The sequence below is a fragment of the Rhinolophus sinicus genome, chromosome 8 (genome assembly GCF_057876585.1).
Source record: "Rhinolophus sinicus isolate RSI-liver-muscle chromosome 8, RSI-T2T, whole genome shotgun sequence".
Lineage (NCBI taxonomy): Eukaryota > Metazoa > Chordata > Mammalia > Chiroptera > Rhinolophidae > Rhinolophus > Rhinolophus sinicus.
Window position 1 is genome coordinate 79,417,617 of NC_142508.1, and position 16,070 is coordinate 79,433,686.

At 36.9% G+C, this 16,070-nt stretch overlaps 1 protein-coding gene and 1 pseudogene across 1 annotated transcript in view; one reads left to right on the forward strand and one right to left on the reverse strand.

Annotated features, from left to right (window-relative positions):
* Window positions 1-16,070, forward strand: part of ITFG1 (integrin alpha FG-GAP repeat containing 1) — a 124,375-nt gene that overhangs the window by 84,592 nt on the left and 23,713 nt on the right. Inside the window, exons 13-14 of the mRNA XM_019731862.3 lie at window positions 8,382-8,425; window positions 14,375-14,453. Coding sequence (XP_019587421.1) covers window positions 8,382-8,425; window positions 14,375-14,453 — 123 coding nt within the window. The remainder of the gene's footprint in view (window positions 1-8,381; window positions 8,426-14,374; window positions 14,454-16,070) is intronic.
* Window positions 10,293-12,979, reverse strand: LOC109447372 (protein farnesyltransferase/geranylgeranyltransferase type-1 subunit alpha pseudogene; annotated as a pseudogene).

Below are 16,070 nucleotides of genomic sequence, written 5' to 3' on the forward strand. Positions count from 1 at the left end.
GTCGTGTGACGTGTGAGGGGTTCCTTACACTGTTCGAATTAAGGAATGTAAAAAGTGTTAGAAACCTAAGAGTGTCTGGAGAAGCTTTGTGCGGTAACATTCAGCCTAAGTCCGGGTGGGTGGCACTGGCAGCTGAGTATCAGGGTCCTGGGGAAGTTTCCTCCGGGCTCCAGGCTCATGCTCAGAGACTGCCAATTGGTGCAGGAGGTGTTAGTTTTAGAAAACAAGATAACTTTGCATTAAAGATATTAACATAAATATTAATAACATGCTTTACAGAAAGGTCATGGGAAATGAGATACCAATTTAAAGCAATCATGTGGGGAAAATAACCTTCTAGTCGTTTCGAGATGCCCTTCCACTCTTTGCTTTGATTATTAGTTGTTTGCCTTAAGTCAGACAGCTGCTAGTATGTAATTACCCTTTCATAGCCATCTACAATGTCCAGAGTTGATTTTGCTCTAAAATAATTGTTACTCTAATGCTCACACCAGCCTGGGCTAAGTGACAGTGTTTTCACTTAAGCTTTGCTCTGTGGCTAGGGAAAGGTAAATCTATCCTCTTCCTGTTCCTGGCTGGTTCCCACGACACCAGAGATCCACAGAACACTCCCCAAGCACCTGTGTGAAGACAGTGGACCCTGAGCATTGCAGAATTGGGGGGTTCCCTCACTCCCTCAAATCATACTTCCTAGCTCTAATCTTTGTCTCTTATTCTTTTTTTTGTTGTTCAATTTTCTTATTAAAAAAGGAAGTGAGGATTTAAAATCAAACATCTGAATACAGTTTCTGAAAATTCTTAATTTAGTTTGATTCCAAGTTACTAATTTGTATTTAAGATACAGAACTAAATGAAACCTGAACTTTCAAATAGCAAGTACATGAAATAAAATCCTCTTATTAGGTGACCTATCTAAAAACAAAAACAAACAACAAAAATCAACCTAATTTCAGTAATTTTTTGTTTTAAAAAATGGGTTATGGTGCAAGAAAAAGGCTGGAGGGGAACTTAAATATAATTGGGGACCAAATACTTATGTCAACATGTAAAGTCAGACAGACGCATTCCATTTTCAAATAAGTGATGTTTTACATTTGTATAGCACCCTTATATAGTCAAAGTGCTTTACAATCATTGTGACTTGGCAGCCATTCATCGATGTATTCCTCTTATTCTTGTCAGCTACATTTGGAGGGTCTGCATTCTAACTCTATTCTACTAGTACTTGACTCAAATTTCTAGCAAATACATATGAGCCTATATTTCCCTAGCACTTAAAAATTCTGGTAGTACTTTCACCATTTACTTCACATAGGATAGGACCTTTCAAAAGATTTTATTTCCCTGCCTACTTCCAGATTTTGTTGAAATAATGTGGAAGTTTACTTCTGGATGGTTCATTTTGCTTTACCTTTTGTGTCCTCAATTCCACAAATCTTTTCTTAACAGTTCACAACCATTTCATCAGTGATTATTTAAACTTAACAATTTTTATCAGCTCTATTGCCACCATTTTACTTACATACCATGTCTTTCCTTGTCTTCAGTCTAATTTCTTTTGGTGGAGCACTTCCTCAAGTTCTTTTCAGAGAATTGTACAGAGATTAATATATTTTCAAAGTCGTGGTATGTCTGAAAATGTCTTTCGCTTGCCCTCACATATCAACACTGATTTTGCTAGCAGAGAATTTTATCAACGTTGCTCCATTTTTTCCTTGCAGATAGTATGGGAGTCTTTAAAATTGTCCCGTGTTCTTGCATGTTCTGTTTGGATGGGGGCCATTCATACGATGGCTCACTTTAGTCTTCTTTCTTTTAAGCTGTTGTTTTCTTCATGTGTCTGAGGATTTTTCTCTGCTTATATTTCTAAAAAGAATCAGTGTTGTAGATAATATGTGTGGCAATAGCACTTGTGTCACATACAATTCTGCACGACAGACGACTGCCAATGCTCCCTTCTCTCCTCCCTGGCAGGAGCTCCTTGGGGCTCACAAGCTGGGAGCTGACCAGAGGGGGAAGACGTGACCACTGCTAAGGGACACTGCTAGAGTCCCTGACATCCCCACGCCTATGGCCTCGACCTGGGGGGGTCATCAGACTCTGAGTCTGAACAGACTTGTGCTTTCCAGTGGGAAGAAGAGCAGGGAGTGACAGAGGCAGAGCTCATATGATCACACTGCTTCACGTATGTTACGAAAAATTATATACGTATAAAACATACACCTACCCCATTTCGTATTTAATGTGTGCACATGTAGAGAACAGGATCAAAATTACTTAAAAGAGGATTCACTTTTTACTTACATGTTTCTATATTTATATTTTTTACAGTTAGCTTACGATTTTTTACCTAAAAAAATAGAGAATGAAATATTGATAATCAATAACAGATAAAAAAACATTTCCATAAGTTGTCTAAAATAATGTCTAAATGACCAGAATGGCTGGGAGGGAGGCCTTTATTTCGCACATGATATTTGATTTGGTATTTGCTTTGTATTCATGTATCTTAAGCAAAAACTAAAGACATTTTCAGAAAATGAATATGAACAGTCATCCATAATCCAGGCAAGGATTTTTCATTTCTAAAACCATTTATACAGTATTGACCTTTCTAGCTTTGACTTTTTCTATTCATCCTTTTCCCAGCCTGCAAATTGGTTTGGTGTCACAGTATTTATGTGTGATTATTGCTAGTTTTGGGTTTTGTCCTTTGTGGGAAGTAGCTAACATAAACTGAATCTCAAAGCTAGAAGCCAAGGTTTTATACTTTAAATATCTTTAAGAATACATGGTCTGTAATGTATAGTTTTCACATGAAATATTAAGATCATAAGCATTGTCATTTTAAAGAAAACTTACGAATTGCACATCCCATCAGTCATGTTTTAAACTAATTTAATCTACTAATAACCAATAATTCACATAGCTCATTAAGTATTTTAATTACAGTTTTTCATTTAACTCTGTGACTAGCCTACAAGTATGTTCTTATTTTTCATAAATCTTTCTAAAACAACTTTGGTTTTTAAAGTCTAGGGGTATTAGAAAAATTTTTTTACAACTGTTTACTTGAAAGGGTATTATAACATGTTATAATAGATCTTTATAGAATTTTGTAATATGATTACAAATACTAACAATTACAAAACTTTATGAAAGCATTAAAAAATCCTTAAACTTCTAAAAATTAGAATATGGCTTAGCCAAGATCAACTAGTTAGTAGGAAAACATTGACACTTAAAATGAGAAACAGAGAGAGACTTATAAACCAAACAAACAAAAATAGCCGTTGCCTTCAAGAAGCTCACAGTGGTGAAAGAAAGAAAACAAAACCAAACAAAAAACAAAACCCACAAATACAGTACCCGTCCTGTTAAGTTTCCTTTTTCCATGACTGGCGTTTATTATGTATTTTAGCACACCTGCTCAGTGGTTGTTACAGTTGCTTAAGAAAATTGTCACTTACAACCATATGCTTTTATAGAAGTAGTGTGACTGTCCCACATCTAGGAAATGAGCTTGGCTCTAGCAATAGTATGTTCTGCCTTGGCAGCTGGACTTGGAGCTGAGCTGTGCCCTACAGAACTAGACTGGAGGACGACTGCTTGGAGCCGATGGGGCCCTATTCCCCAGTAAAATTTATTTTAAAAAAGAAGAAGAAGAAACAAGAAAAGTCCCTTTTCAGGAAACTTACATTCCATAATAAAAACAAATACTTTTAAAAAAAAGTTCTGCCTTGCAGCATTTAGTTGCGAGGGCTCAGTTTGTATCTGACGAAAGCACAAGGGATGGAATTTTTATTCTGATGGCACTGGAGAAACTACATTCTTGCACTGATTTAATAGAGTCCTGGTATGTTTTCACCTGTCAGTAAGTTTGACCTTGTGGAGTCTTAAAATTGTAATTTCAGGGTGACATTTGTAAAAACGCCGTAAGAGTCTATCCTTCGACTTTTCTGTTTATGCAAGAGAATTTGAAAGCATTTTTTTATTGGTAAAGTTTTGGTTTGGTATTTACTTAGGTTTGTTTTCTGATTGAAAAGATTAAGGAAGCCTATTATATATTTTTTTTAAAAAAAGCCTATTTTCCTATTTGGAAAGTCTGGAAAAGTATTTTTTAAAATTCCCACTTCCAACCTCTATGAGCCCTCAGCATTCTCTGCTTACTTCTGCTAGTTCCTAAAGTTTCAAGCACGCCAAAGGAAGCTGCAACAATGAAAACTGATGCTTTTAAATCCTGAAATACATAAGTACAGAATCTGTAATCCATTTAAAATAACAACAGTAGCTGACATTTGTTATCATGGGTTAGGCCATCTCACAGGTGTTTTACATGGTTTTTCTTATATATGTATAACAGGACCTATATGTGGTCATTTTTAAATGAAAATACATGAGTATATAACTTTTATTAAAAATAATATATTCTTAACATACAAGGAGAAAGGGAAAGCAGAAAATTAGTGTACCAAGTAAATTATACTCTTGGCCGTGCTCTGCATATTTGACTTGAGAGAACATACATCATCCATGGGCCATCCAGCCCCATTCATTCAGACCCTGCCTGTTCAGGGCTCCCACTCTTCTAGGTAGTTTTATCACATGAGCAATCTTACACAAAGTGCCCCTTAAAACCAGACCTCTTCCCTCTGTGCTCGGTCAGAGTATTGAGCGCCTGAAACTGCCTACTAATAGTAAGACAGATCCCACTTTGGAATCATAGGCTTGGGGAGTTTTTAGAAAATTTGTAAGTTACTCTGTCCAGCCACATTATTTTAAAGATTTTTCGAAAACTAAAACAGAGAGAGGCCAAGTGGTTTGCCACTCCCACCTTGTGCATTGGCTCACGGGGCCGCAGGTGGCCCTACTCGGTGGTCTCCTGTACTGTATGGAGAGGATGCCAGAAAAGAGCTGAGCTTACGGTTTGTAGCCAGATCGTCACAGAGATATATTCTTGAGGAACACTCATGACCTGTAGATTTAGTTAATTAATCTGATATGAACAGAAACTGACAAAAAAAATAACAGAAGAACTATCACATATGTAAAATGCTACATTGTTTCTCAGCAGCATTTAATTCACGTCTTCCTTTCTTTTTCAAGAAGTTATATGTAATTTTAATAACTATGTTTAAACCGCACTGATGAGCCTATCACATTAATATACTGAAAAATATGAACAAAATGAGAATAAAAATGTTCCTTATATAACTGTACCTTTGTGGAAACCTAATGTTTTCCAGACCTTTTTTTTTTTTTTTACTTTATTAACGCAAGAGGAGAAGATAGTAAATATGTATGTGAGTGGGTGTGTCCCTTTTCTTTTTTGATGGAAAAACTAAAGGATGGGTGGGACTTAGTGATAAAGACAAATTGAAATGCAACATTTCACTCTTCTATAGTGTTCCTTAACAAAAGCAGTATAATTACTGGAATTAGCTAAAGACAGTTTTTCCTGCTTTATGTAAAAGATACATAGCTGGTAGAGCCCCAAAACCATGTAGACTACATCTGCCTTACCTGCCGCAGTAGCCAGGTACCTGTCACTGGAAAAAGGTCAGGTGGTTCTGTAAGTGAAATAATAATTCAAGGCTAAGAACAGGTTCACTTTTATAATAGTATTTGGGAGTTCTGAATTCCTAATTAAACAGTATTATCAAGCAGAATATTAATTAAGCTCAGGGGTTACTATTGTTCCTTCTTGAATCTGTGGTGCAAAAACCAAGGAAATGCATATTCTGTTTGTACTTTGTAGACATCTCTTTAAAAGGCACATACGAAGGGTGCCACAAAAACGTATACACATTATAAGCAAGGAAAAAACTGTATTAAATTTGTAATGCGCAATATATACTGATAACAAAAGATGAATACAAGTCGTGTGTACATTTTTTGGCAGCCCCGGTATATATGACATGTATGGTATGTACATACGTATGATGCATTTATCTTATCATTTTGACTCTATTGCTACAATATGGAACTTCCAATTTGACAGAGGAAGTCTTGCAAAAAACAAAAATAGATACAGGATACAAACCAATTTTTAGCTTGCTGTATACAGAATGAAAGAGACTATTATGTAATTTTGAGTAAATGCCCTCAACTATGCTACACAAGACACAGACATTTTCTCTTGTACAAAAAATAAAATAATCCAGTCGTTCATTGATTTCCCATCTCCCATAAAAGTAAGATGATGTTTTTTCAATGGCCACATGGTCTTTCAAAAGAGTTCCATTTGCTCTGTGACCTTGAGTAATGCACTGGCCCAAGCTCCAGCTTCTTCTGAAAACAAAGTGGGGGTGGAGGTGGAGCCCAGTGGACTTACTCACAGTCTTACTGTGAGGATTAAGAAGGAGCGTATATGAAAGCAAATCCATGTTCAGAGTTTGGCACTTACCAGAAGATCAATGAAAGAATGTTTGCTAAAAAGATGCTCGATAACCTTCCTGGAGGTAGTTTCACTACACATGCCAAAAGCTTTAAGACGAAACCCAGAAATAATTCTATTTCTGTGAGTTTAGCCCGGGTAACCACCATTCTACTTTCTATTACTTTGACTACTTTAGATACCTCATATAAGTGGAATCATACAGTATTTGTCTTTTGTGACTGGCTTATTTCCCTCACCACAGTGTCCTCAGGGTTTATCCATGTTGTAGCATGTGACAGGATTTCTTTCCTTTTTAGAGCTGAGTAATGTCCCATTGTACATATAGAGCACGTTTTGTTTAGCCAGTCGTCATCAATGGACATTGATTTGAGTTGCTTCCACGTCTTGGCTCTTGTGAATAGTATGCATTTCATTGTGATTTGGGTTTGAATTTCCCTGATTGCTAATGATTGCTCATCTTTTCATGAGCTTAGTATATCTCTATATCTTCTTTGGAGAAATGCCCATTCAGATCTTTTGCCCATTTTGTAATTGATTGTCTTTTTATTATTGAAGTGTCAGTGTTCTTAATATTATTTGGGCCATTGCCAAATATAATTTTTATGTTATGAATTAAAGTCTAACTTCACTTTCCTCCGAGGAATCAATTATACAGGACCATTTACTGAATAATCCATCTTTTCTCTGCTTTACCAAGCATTTATTGAGCAAATATGTTGGATTAGGCCTTGAGAAAATAATAGAATGATGCAAAGCTTACATTCTAGTACAAGCACAGACTTGTGAGTAAATAATTACTGTTCAGCAAAATAGTGGTTTAAAGGAAGGTTTATGAAAATCATTTTGGCACAAGTGGCAAAGAAATACAAATGTCTGCCTAGAGGTGGGGAAAGAGGAACCAAAAAAATACTTTGAGAATAAATGAGTGAGAACCAGTCCCTGTGTGGGGGTAAGAAACATAAACATTGAAAACTGTTTCCAAGTGTAAAACATTTATGTCACTGTTTCCTCAAGTCTTATTTAATGTAAACATGAAATTAATTACATTAATGTATCAAGTATGAATGAACAGTTATCTTCTTTTGAGATGAAAGATGTCATCTCATTTCTTAGTGCCTTTGTACTTTGTATACCCTGCCTAAGTATATTTCTATTAGAACAACTGTCATTTTGTATTCATAGAATATAAGTAAATATAAGAACCCATTTTCCCATGGATATATTTGAACTAACAGATATTTATAACCATTATTGAAATAATTCATGCATACTGATTAGAATTGTCAGCTTTCTTTAATTTATAACATATACAGTATTTAATAGCACATAATGTCTGCTTTGTAAGAAAGCAGAAGTGGTAGTAATACAGTTACTTTTCAAAACTCATTTCTTACATAAAGGCTTCAGAAATTCTAATCTTTTCTTTTTGGGTGATTATAGAATAAATCTGTCATTAAATTATTTTTGTATATTTGCTCTAGACCCCTCAATGATTTTATAGTTATGTTCTCCATCATAGCTATTAAGCATGCCGAAAATCTCTGACCCAGAAACTTTGACTAGATAAATGGGAAAAGTATAAATTGAGATATAAAGTACTAAATGGTCTGTTTGTTTTTCTCAGTATACACTTTAAATGGTTTTCATTTGATACTAATGTCCGATTCTAAGTCATCCTTGGAATTTAGCTAACCAATTGGAAAATAAAACCAACAGTAGGTATAGCTTGATATAACCATGATTAATTATATCACTTACATATTTCACAAAATGGCAGTATATTCACTGCTTTATAAAGGCTTTTGAAACATTGGTATCAAGTGAACAGTAGAAATTTAATCTAAAGAAACTGAATTCATTTCTGCTTGTGATCATGATCCGATAGAGCATATTTATAGATTTTAGGTAAAACAATTAGTTTATTTTAAATATAAGCTTACATTACATCAATAATAATAGCCTTTTCTTTATTTTCCCACAGTTCTTAGTGGCCTCTGTTCTAATGACTGCCCTCGAAAGATAACAGTAAGTAAACTTAACTCTCAGTTGTAAATATTTCTGAGAAAATTCTCTGCATGATAGATACACACAAAATAGTTATCAGATTACAATCAAATTGATATTGCTCTTTAGAAGTGAGTCAAGTATCCGTAAGTGCTCAAAAAGAAGTTTCCGGAGAATAAAGTACCTTTCCTAAAAAATTTCTCACCTCAAGGTTCTGAACCTCATTTATGAAGCCTTTTCTGACATCCTAGGGAGAATGACCACCGCTCCCATTATTTCTGTGCATACTACTCCCATTTGGGCATATATAATACTTGATCACACTTACCTGGTTTAATTTTAATGCCTCTCCACACTAAAATGTAACACCTTGAGGTCAAGAACCGTGTCATCTTTGTATACTTGGTACATGGCACAGGGCCAAGCTTATGGTACCCAGTTAATGAATTTTTTTGGTATAACATTAATATTGACTTGCCGTCTAAGGGAATGTTTCAGTAAAATAACAAAATGTGAAAATAATTAGGCTTAGTTTTTGAAATTGCCAGTTCATGTATCTTGTAAGAACATTACATTATACTTGAAAGTAAGTGTGTATGTGTGTGTGTGTAACCCTTGTTTTATAAGGAATTAACCCCTATTTAAAGAAGAGGAAACTGAGGCTCAGAGAAATGAAATTGTCCAAAGTCCTAGCTATGAAGTGGTGGAACAGAACACAAAGCTAGAGGTTCTGATTCTGGTCTCATGTTTTTACTACCCCATTAAGCACTGCATTGCCAACATCTTAAGTGTGGTTAGAAAACTTTCCACGTTTGAGACACGTGGAAAGAGACCCTGAGCCAGAGAGCCGCATGCAGAGCTTCCGTCTAGACTCACTGTGAGAGACACCTCTGACACAGTGAGGAAAGCAGGATTCGCGGGAGGAGAAAGCAGTCTGTGATGTGTGCGGAGCTGTGAGGCTAGGACGGTCCTTGGGAGATGGCTCAGGTTGAGGAGAGGGGCCAGGCCTTTGGACACCGGGGTCAACCAGACGTTGCATCAGGCAGCCCGCAGGAAGGGGTTATACTTTGTATGAGCCAGCTCCCTCTGAGAACAATTTATATGTAAGAGCCCGGCTGTGAGCTAGCAGCCACTTAGGGACTGAGTGTCTCAGTCCTGAAGGGACAGTCTGGACAGGGCATCCTGTATCTGCTGTGAAAGTACGTGAGTGCCGGCTCAAACCCATCTGCCTTCCTGTCATTAGGAAAGTGTAGTGGGTGGGCGGGGCGGGGGGGTGGGGGGAAGGCCATATTGGAACTTACGTGTAGATGGGATTAATCAGAGGCTGAAGATGAACTTGGTTGTGTGGGTTTCGTCTACCTAGTTTTTGAACTCTTCAGACCCTTTGTTCCTCTTCTTTTCCCTTACTGAGATTTCATTACTAAAAATAACTATTTAGCCAAAATAAAAAGGAAATGTTGCATACATAGTGAGCACTTACTGTGTACCAGGCACTGTTCTAAATATTTTACACATACTTGCTCAATCTTCACAGCAGTCCTCTGAGGAACGTACTATGATTACCTCTAATTTAAGATGAGGAGGCTGAAACAGAGAGAAATTAAATAATTTGCCCAAGGTCAAGTAGAAAAGGAGAAATTTGAACCCAGATTGTCTGACTCTAAATATTACATTCTTATTTTCTGAATTGGGAAAGCTAATACCTAAAATATTCTCATGACATAAAATGTATGGAATAACTCATAGGTCTTACATTATCGCATTAGTCAGCTTGGGCTACCATGACAAAATACAACAGAAAGGTATTTTCTCCCAGTTCTGGGAGCCGGAAGTGAGAAATCAGGGTGACAGTATGGGCAGGTTCTGCTGAGGGCTGTCATCCTGGCTTGCCCAGGCCCACGTGCTGGCTGAGAGCTCACAGGGCCCTTCCCAGGTTCCTGTGCACCGAGGGAGAGAAGGCAATCTCTCCAGGCGCCTTCTTATCAGGACCCTGCGGCCATCATGACGGCCCCACCCTCGTGACCTCGCTAACCCTAATTGCCTTCCAAATACCATCACATTGGGGGTTGGGGCTTCAACATAGGAATTTTGGGGAGCCACAAACACTGAGTCTATAACAGAAAAGTAAACTATTTCAGAAAAGTTTGAGAAAGAATTTATATGAAACTTTCACAAATACGTTGTCATCATCACTGATTAATATTCCATAATTTCAGCTCCTGGCATATTATCAGCTTTTCAGGTCTCACGTAAAGGAATTTCAAATGTGTGCATAAATACTTCAATGAACTAGAGGAATTAACTGCTTCAGAAATTCTTAATCCTTGTAAATTGAATTTTTTTCGGCTACATCCACAAGTTGATTACAAAACCATTCTTTTGGCATTAGTGGGTCGCAGTGATAGCGAGACACAGTGAGTGAGGCATGGCAGCTCTGATGTAGCCATTGCATTCCCTGCTCCCTGGCCTGGAATTCAGGGCACCGCACATCCATGACATACAAGTTACCTGCAGTCACTAATGCTGCAAAGCCGGATGGATCTACGGTTCAGGGCGGCGTTGATGCTAAGGGATTAGAGCCAATGTTGACAAAGCTACAGAAGTTCCTTTATGGACTGTTTCCTCTCCCTCGCACTGGATGACTTTGCTTTAAAAGAATCAAATGACTCCAGCAGGCTCCACAGCAGCAGCACCCAAGGAGCATCGCGCTTAATTCTTGTTAAAAAGCAACACCTGGGCAGAGTGTTTGCACCACAGGCAAAGGGAATGATCACTTTAGTTTTAAACTCCTGCATTAGAATCTCCTAAAAAAAACTACAAGTGCTCCATCAGGTGTTTCTAGATGCTGTTATTGCTGCACACTTGTTGGTGGGTCACTTTCTGTGCTGTGTTTGCTTTGAAGGGACCTTCAAAGCTCCAATATTCGTTTCTTCTGATGTCCTTTTCCCTGGCTAGTATTTCACATAACTCTAATGCTTTATGAAGAATGCCCTCCTTGTCGCGTTAGCTTCCTAGCATATCTTCATGGATCTCCACAAGAAAGCCAGTTAGGTCGGGGGGACTGTGACCTGGCCATACATCAAGTAATTGACTTAACAGACTGGGCTATTTGGCAAAACCACCAGGCTGCAAAATCCCTTTCAAATGGTTCCAATGACTTTCATTCTCTGGTACTAGTTTGATCGTTCCCAGAGTGCACTGCACTTCTCTCTCCAGTAGAGCACAGATCGCTGCAGCCAGTGGTGTTAGAGATCTGATGCAGGGTCTTTGGTTCCAGACGGTTATTTCTCACATCCTCTTTAAGAAGTTGGTCTACAGACATACTGCAGCTCATTATCCCAAAGTTTAAATTCCTGAATAACCCACTGTCGCTGTTGCCAGGCATGATAATTCCTTGCATCCTGATTAATAACATCAACAGTAAACTCAAGCTCCTGAGCTGGATGTTTTAGCCATTCCACTAATACTCGCCTATGATGCCAAATTTCATCGTTTGGGGGCTGTCGTTCAATTATTGCACCGATGCAGTTCTTTTCCTCATGTAGAACCTTTGGAAGTGACTTTAAGAGGACTCTTAAAATAAGTCTATTTTGATATTAGTGTGGCCACTCCAGCCCTCACTTGGTTGCTGTTTACATGGTATATCTTTACCATGCTTTTACTTGCAACCTATTTGTTGTTTCTGAATTTAAAATGTATATTTTATAGACAGCATACACTTGGATCATATTGTTCTATCTATTCTGCTAATCCCTGCCTTTTGATAGGAATGTTTAATCCATTCACATTTCATGTAATTGCTGATAAGGTAGGATTTCGGTCTGCTGTTTTCCTATTTTTTTCTGTGTCTTATGTCTTCTCTCTTTCTCTGTTCCACTGTTACTGCTTTCTTTTGTTACATGTTTTCTAGGATTTGATTTTAATGTCCTTGTTTCTAGTACTCTATGTTTAAGTTATTTTCTTACTTGTTTCTCTCAGAATTAGTTTCCGTCTTAACTTAGAAACAATCTAGTTCAGATTTATACCAACTTAGTTTCAATGGCATAAACACGCTTCGCTTCAGTGTCCCTCAGTCGACTCCCCCTCCTTTGCGCTCCTATTGTCGTACAGATTACATCTTCATGCCTATGGGCCCGACAACATGGTTTCTAATTACTGCAGGAGTGTTTTAAATTAGGAGAAAAGAGCTATAAACCGAAATACAGTTCTACTTTCTATTTATCTACAGTTACCGTTACTGGTACTTTTTATATGAGTTACTGTCCAGTGTACTTTCAGTTCAGCCAGAACAACTCCCTTTAGTATTTCCTGTTAGTCAGGTGTGTTAATAACAAATTCTCTCCGTTTTTATCTTGTAGTATGTTAATTTCCCTTTTATGAAGGATAATTTTGCTGGAGTTTAGACTTCTTAGTTGATAGCCTTTTTCTTTCAACACTTTGAATATATCATCCTACTGTCTTCTGGCCTCCTGGGTTTCTGAAGAGAAATCAGTTTTGAATCGTATTGAGGATCCCTTGTAAGTAATGAGTTACTTACCTGTTGCTGCATTTAAAATTCTCTTTGGCTTCCAACATGTTGACTATGATGTATTTGGTGGAATTTGACTATTATGTATGTTGGTGTGGATCTTTTCAACTTTATCCTACTTGCAATTTGTTGAGCTTTTGGATGTGCCGATTAATGTAGTTAATTAAATTTCAGTATTTCCACCATTTCTGCTTTACATTTCTTTCTGCCACGGTCTCTTCTGTCTTCTGGGACTCCAGTTATTGTTGGCATTCTTAATGGTGCGCCATGTGTCTCTCAGGCTCAGTTATTTTCTTTATGGTCTTCACTTTTGTGTTTCTCAGACTAGATTGTCTGAATTGACAAATCTTCAATTTTACTGATTTTCCCCTCTACCAATCCACATCTGCCGTTGAGTCGCTCTAGTGAATTTTTACCGTGTTATCGTTCTCTAGGAGTTGGGTGTTTTTGTGTGTGTGGTTTCCGTCTCTTTATTGATCCTCTATTTTGGTGAGACATTGTCCTCATAATTTCCTTCAGTTCTTCACACATCACATCCTTTAGTCCTTTGAACATATTTATAACAGCTGATTTAAAGTCTCTTCCTACTAAGTCAAACATCTAGGGTTTCTTGGGCATTTTAAATAATGTCTTAACCCTGGAAGTCGCTCTCCCTGGTTTGTTGTTGCTGTTTGTTGTTACTGCTGCTGTTTGGTCTGATTGTGAAAAGTGTGTTGAGTGGAGCCATTGAAGTCTCTACTCAGTTTAATGGTCAGTGATGATTGAAGAGAGGTTTCCTTAGAGAGATTAAGTGAGAGAGTAGGGCCTTCTCAGATGCCTTGTCTGAAAGCAAGTGTTACACCTGTGGGACCATCTAGATTCCCAGGAACACGACAGAGCTTGTCAAAGCCTCCCTGGGAACATCTCATTCGCATTTTTCCTTTTAAGATTTGGTCAACCTCTCATTGGCCCAAACTGATAGCACTGCCTTAGGCGGCTTCAATATAAACAATTGCTAATAATTGTTTTTAACAAACATTCCAGTTTGATAGGACTGTTGACCCAGAGCAAGCTCTCAGCCTGGCAAAATACACACCGACAATGGAGTTTTTCAGGGAGCTGCCAGACAGCGCAGGGTGACCGTTCCCTGGGGAAAGCTGCTTAAAGTAGTCACCCTGCATAATAGACAATATTAGATCATAGAAATACCCAATAAAATTAATACTGTATACATGCAACTATCAAATCACTTAAAGTATTAAGAATTTTCTGCTATTAATAACACAGGTTTTCTTTTAAATAGATATCACAGGTTATCTATTTATGGAAATATTCTCTACATAACTGCCATCTATGTAAGAATTGTGTGTAAAAAGGTTTTACTTTATTTGTAGTAGATTTGCCTGAAACTTCAAATGATTCATTTACTTTCCAAGGATTAACTATTCCTTTTTTTATTGCAGCCCTTTGGAGTAAATCAGCCTGGACCTTATATCATGTATACAACTGTAGATGCAAATGGATATCTGAAAAATGGTTCAGGTAAGACTAGATACAATGTTCACAATGCATAAAAACACCTTTAATCAATATATTGGCAAGGATTAACTAGATGACAAAAACAATCATGTTTCACACCCTTTATAAAATCTTCACTTTTTATACTTAGTCTTCTCGTAGACTTAACATCAGTAGATTACAAAATGTCCTCTCATTACAAATATATTAACATTAATTCCTCATATATCCCTATTGTGATGAAATCAAATCATTATCCTTACCTTTCAGTTGAAATAACAGAAAGATTGGGAGAAATTACTTGAGTTATTTTAATCAAAGTATAAAGTTGTAAATTAGTTATAACAAAACTCAGGAGAAGTAAAAATTAGGAATTCAATCTACAACCTAAATAATCCTAGTTTTTTCATGTGTGGAATAGAGGCTGGAATATTACATAGAGGTTGTTTTGATATATGATTATAAAGAAAAAATCTTATTTGACTAAATAATAAAGGGATAGGTTTTGATTTGCTATACAATTTATCAAAAATACTACTTTTACACTTAAGTGTAGAAAATATTTTTCAATTCTGTGATTGTTGACTCAATCAAAAAAGTATATTTATTGAACCTCTGCTGCCAGCCAGGCATTGGTACCTGGGAGGGTATCTTACTAGAGGCCAAAAACCCATTCAGCAATATTCACTACCCACTGAATAGGAGAGTAGTTCCTCAGCATGATTTCTTTTTAATCTACCCCAAAACAATAATGGAACATTGGGTTTATTCTTACTAAATTAAATATTTACTTCTTCCGTGGATTGGAAGGTAATTTGTAAGGAATAAAAGCAAAGGAAAAAATATCTACAAAAAAGATAACTGCAGTCGAATGCATAAATCAAATGAATGCATAAATTTTCATGGCAGAAAAATCATGAACAAAAATAAAAGGCAGGAGCAAACTGGGAAAACCTAAATGCCCAACAATAGAGAAATAATAAATTATGCCATTTTATAATAATTTTCAGCCTAGAAAATATTTTTAAATTATTTTTGATGAACAGATGCTTATGGTATAACATTTGGGAAGGAGGCACATCTGCAGGTATAATCCATACTGTGTGTATGTGTCTTTAAATGTACCCACATGTAGGAAAAATGTGAACACACGTGACATAGAAGTGTTACCATGATTATCTCTTGGTTGTGGGATTTTCTTTTTTATATATTTTTTTGCATTTTAGTTGACTACACTGATCACATGTTGCTTTTAGTTTAAGAAATAAATTAGTAGGGGTGGCCAGTGTGCTCAGTTGGTTAGAGCGTGGTGCTGGTAGCACCAAGTGTACCAGTTCAATCTCCGCATGGGCCACTGTGAGCTGCGCCCTCCTTAAAAAAAAAAAAAAAAATTCCTCAAGAAATAAATTAGTAATGAATTAATATTTTTAAAATATTTCAAACATGCTGTATTTCATGCACAAATACATGTTCTAAATAGGAAAGTGGCACTTCATTTAATTGATTTAAGAAGTACTAGCATGGGAACCTGCCCCAAATTTTGAAGGATGAGCCTTCTCAGTTTAAATGTTAAGCATGTTGACATCTACAGAAACATTACTTGGTTAAGCCATCCCTCCCACCCACCGAGCCCCACCAGTA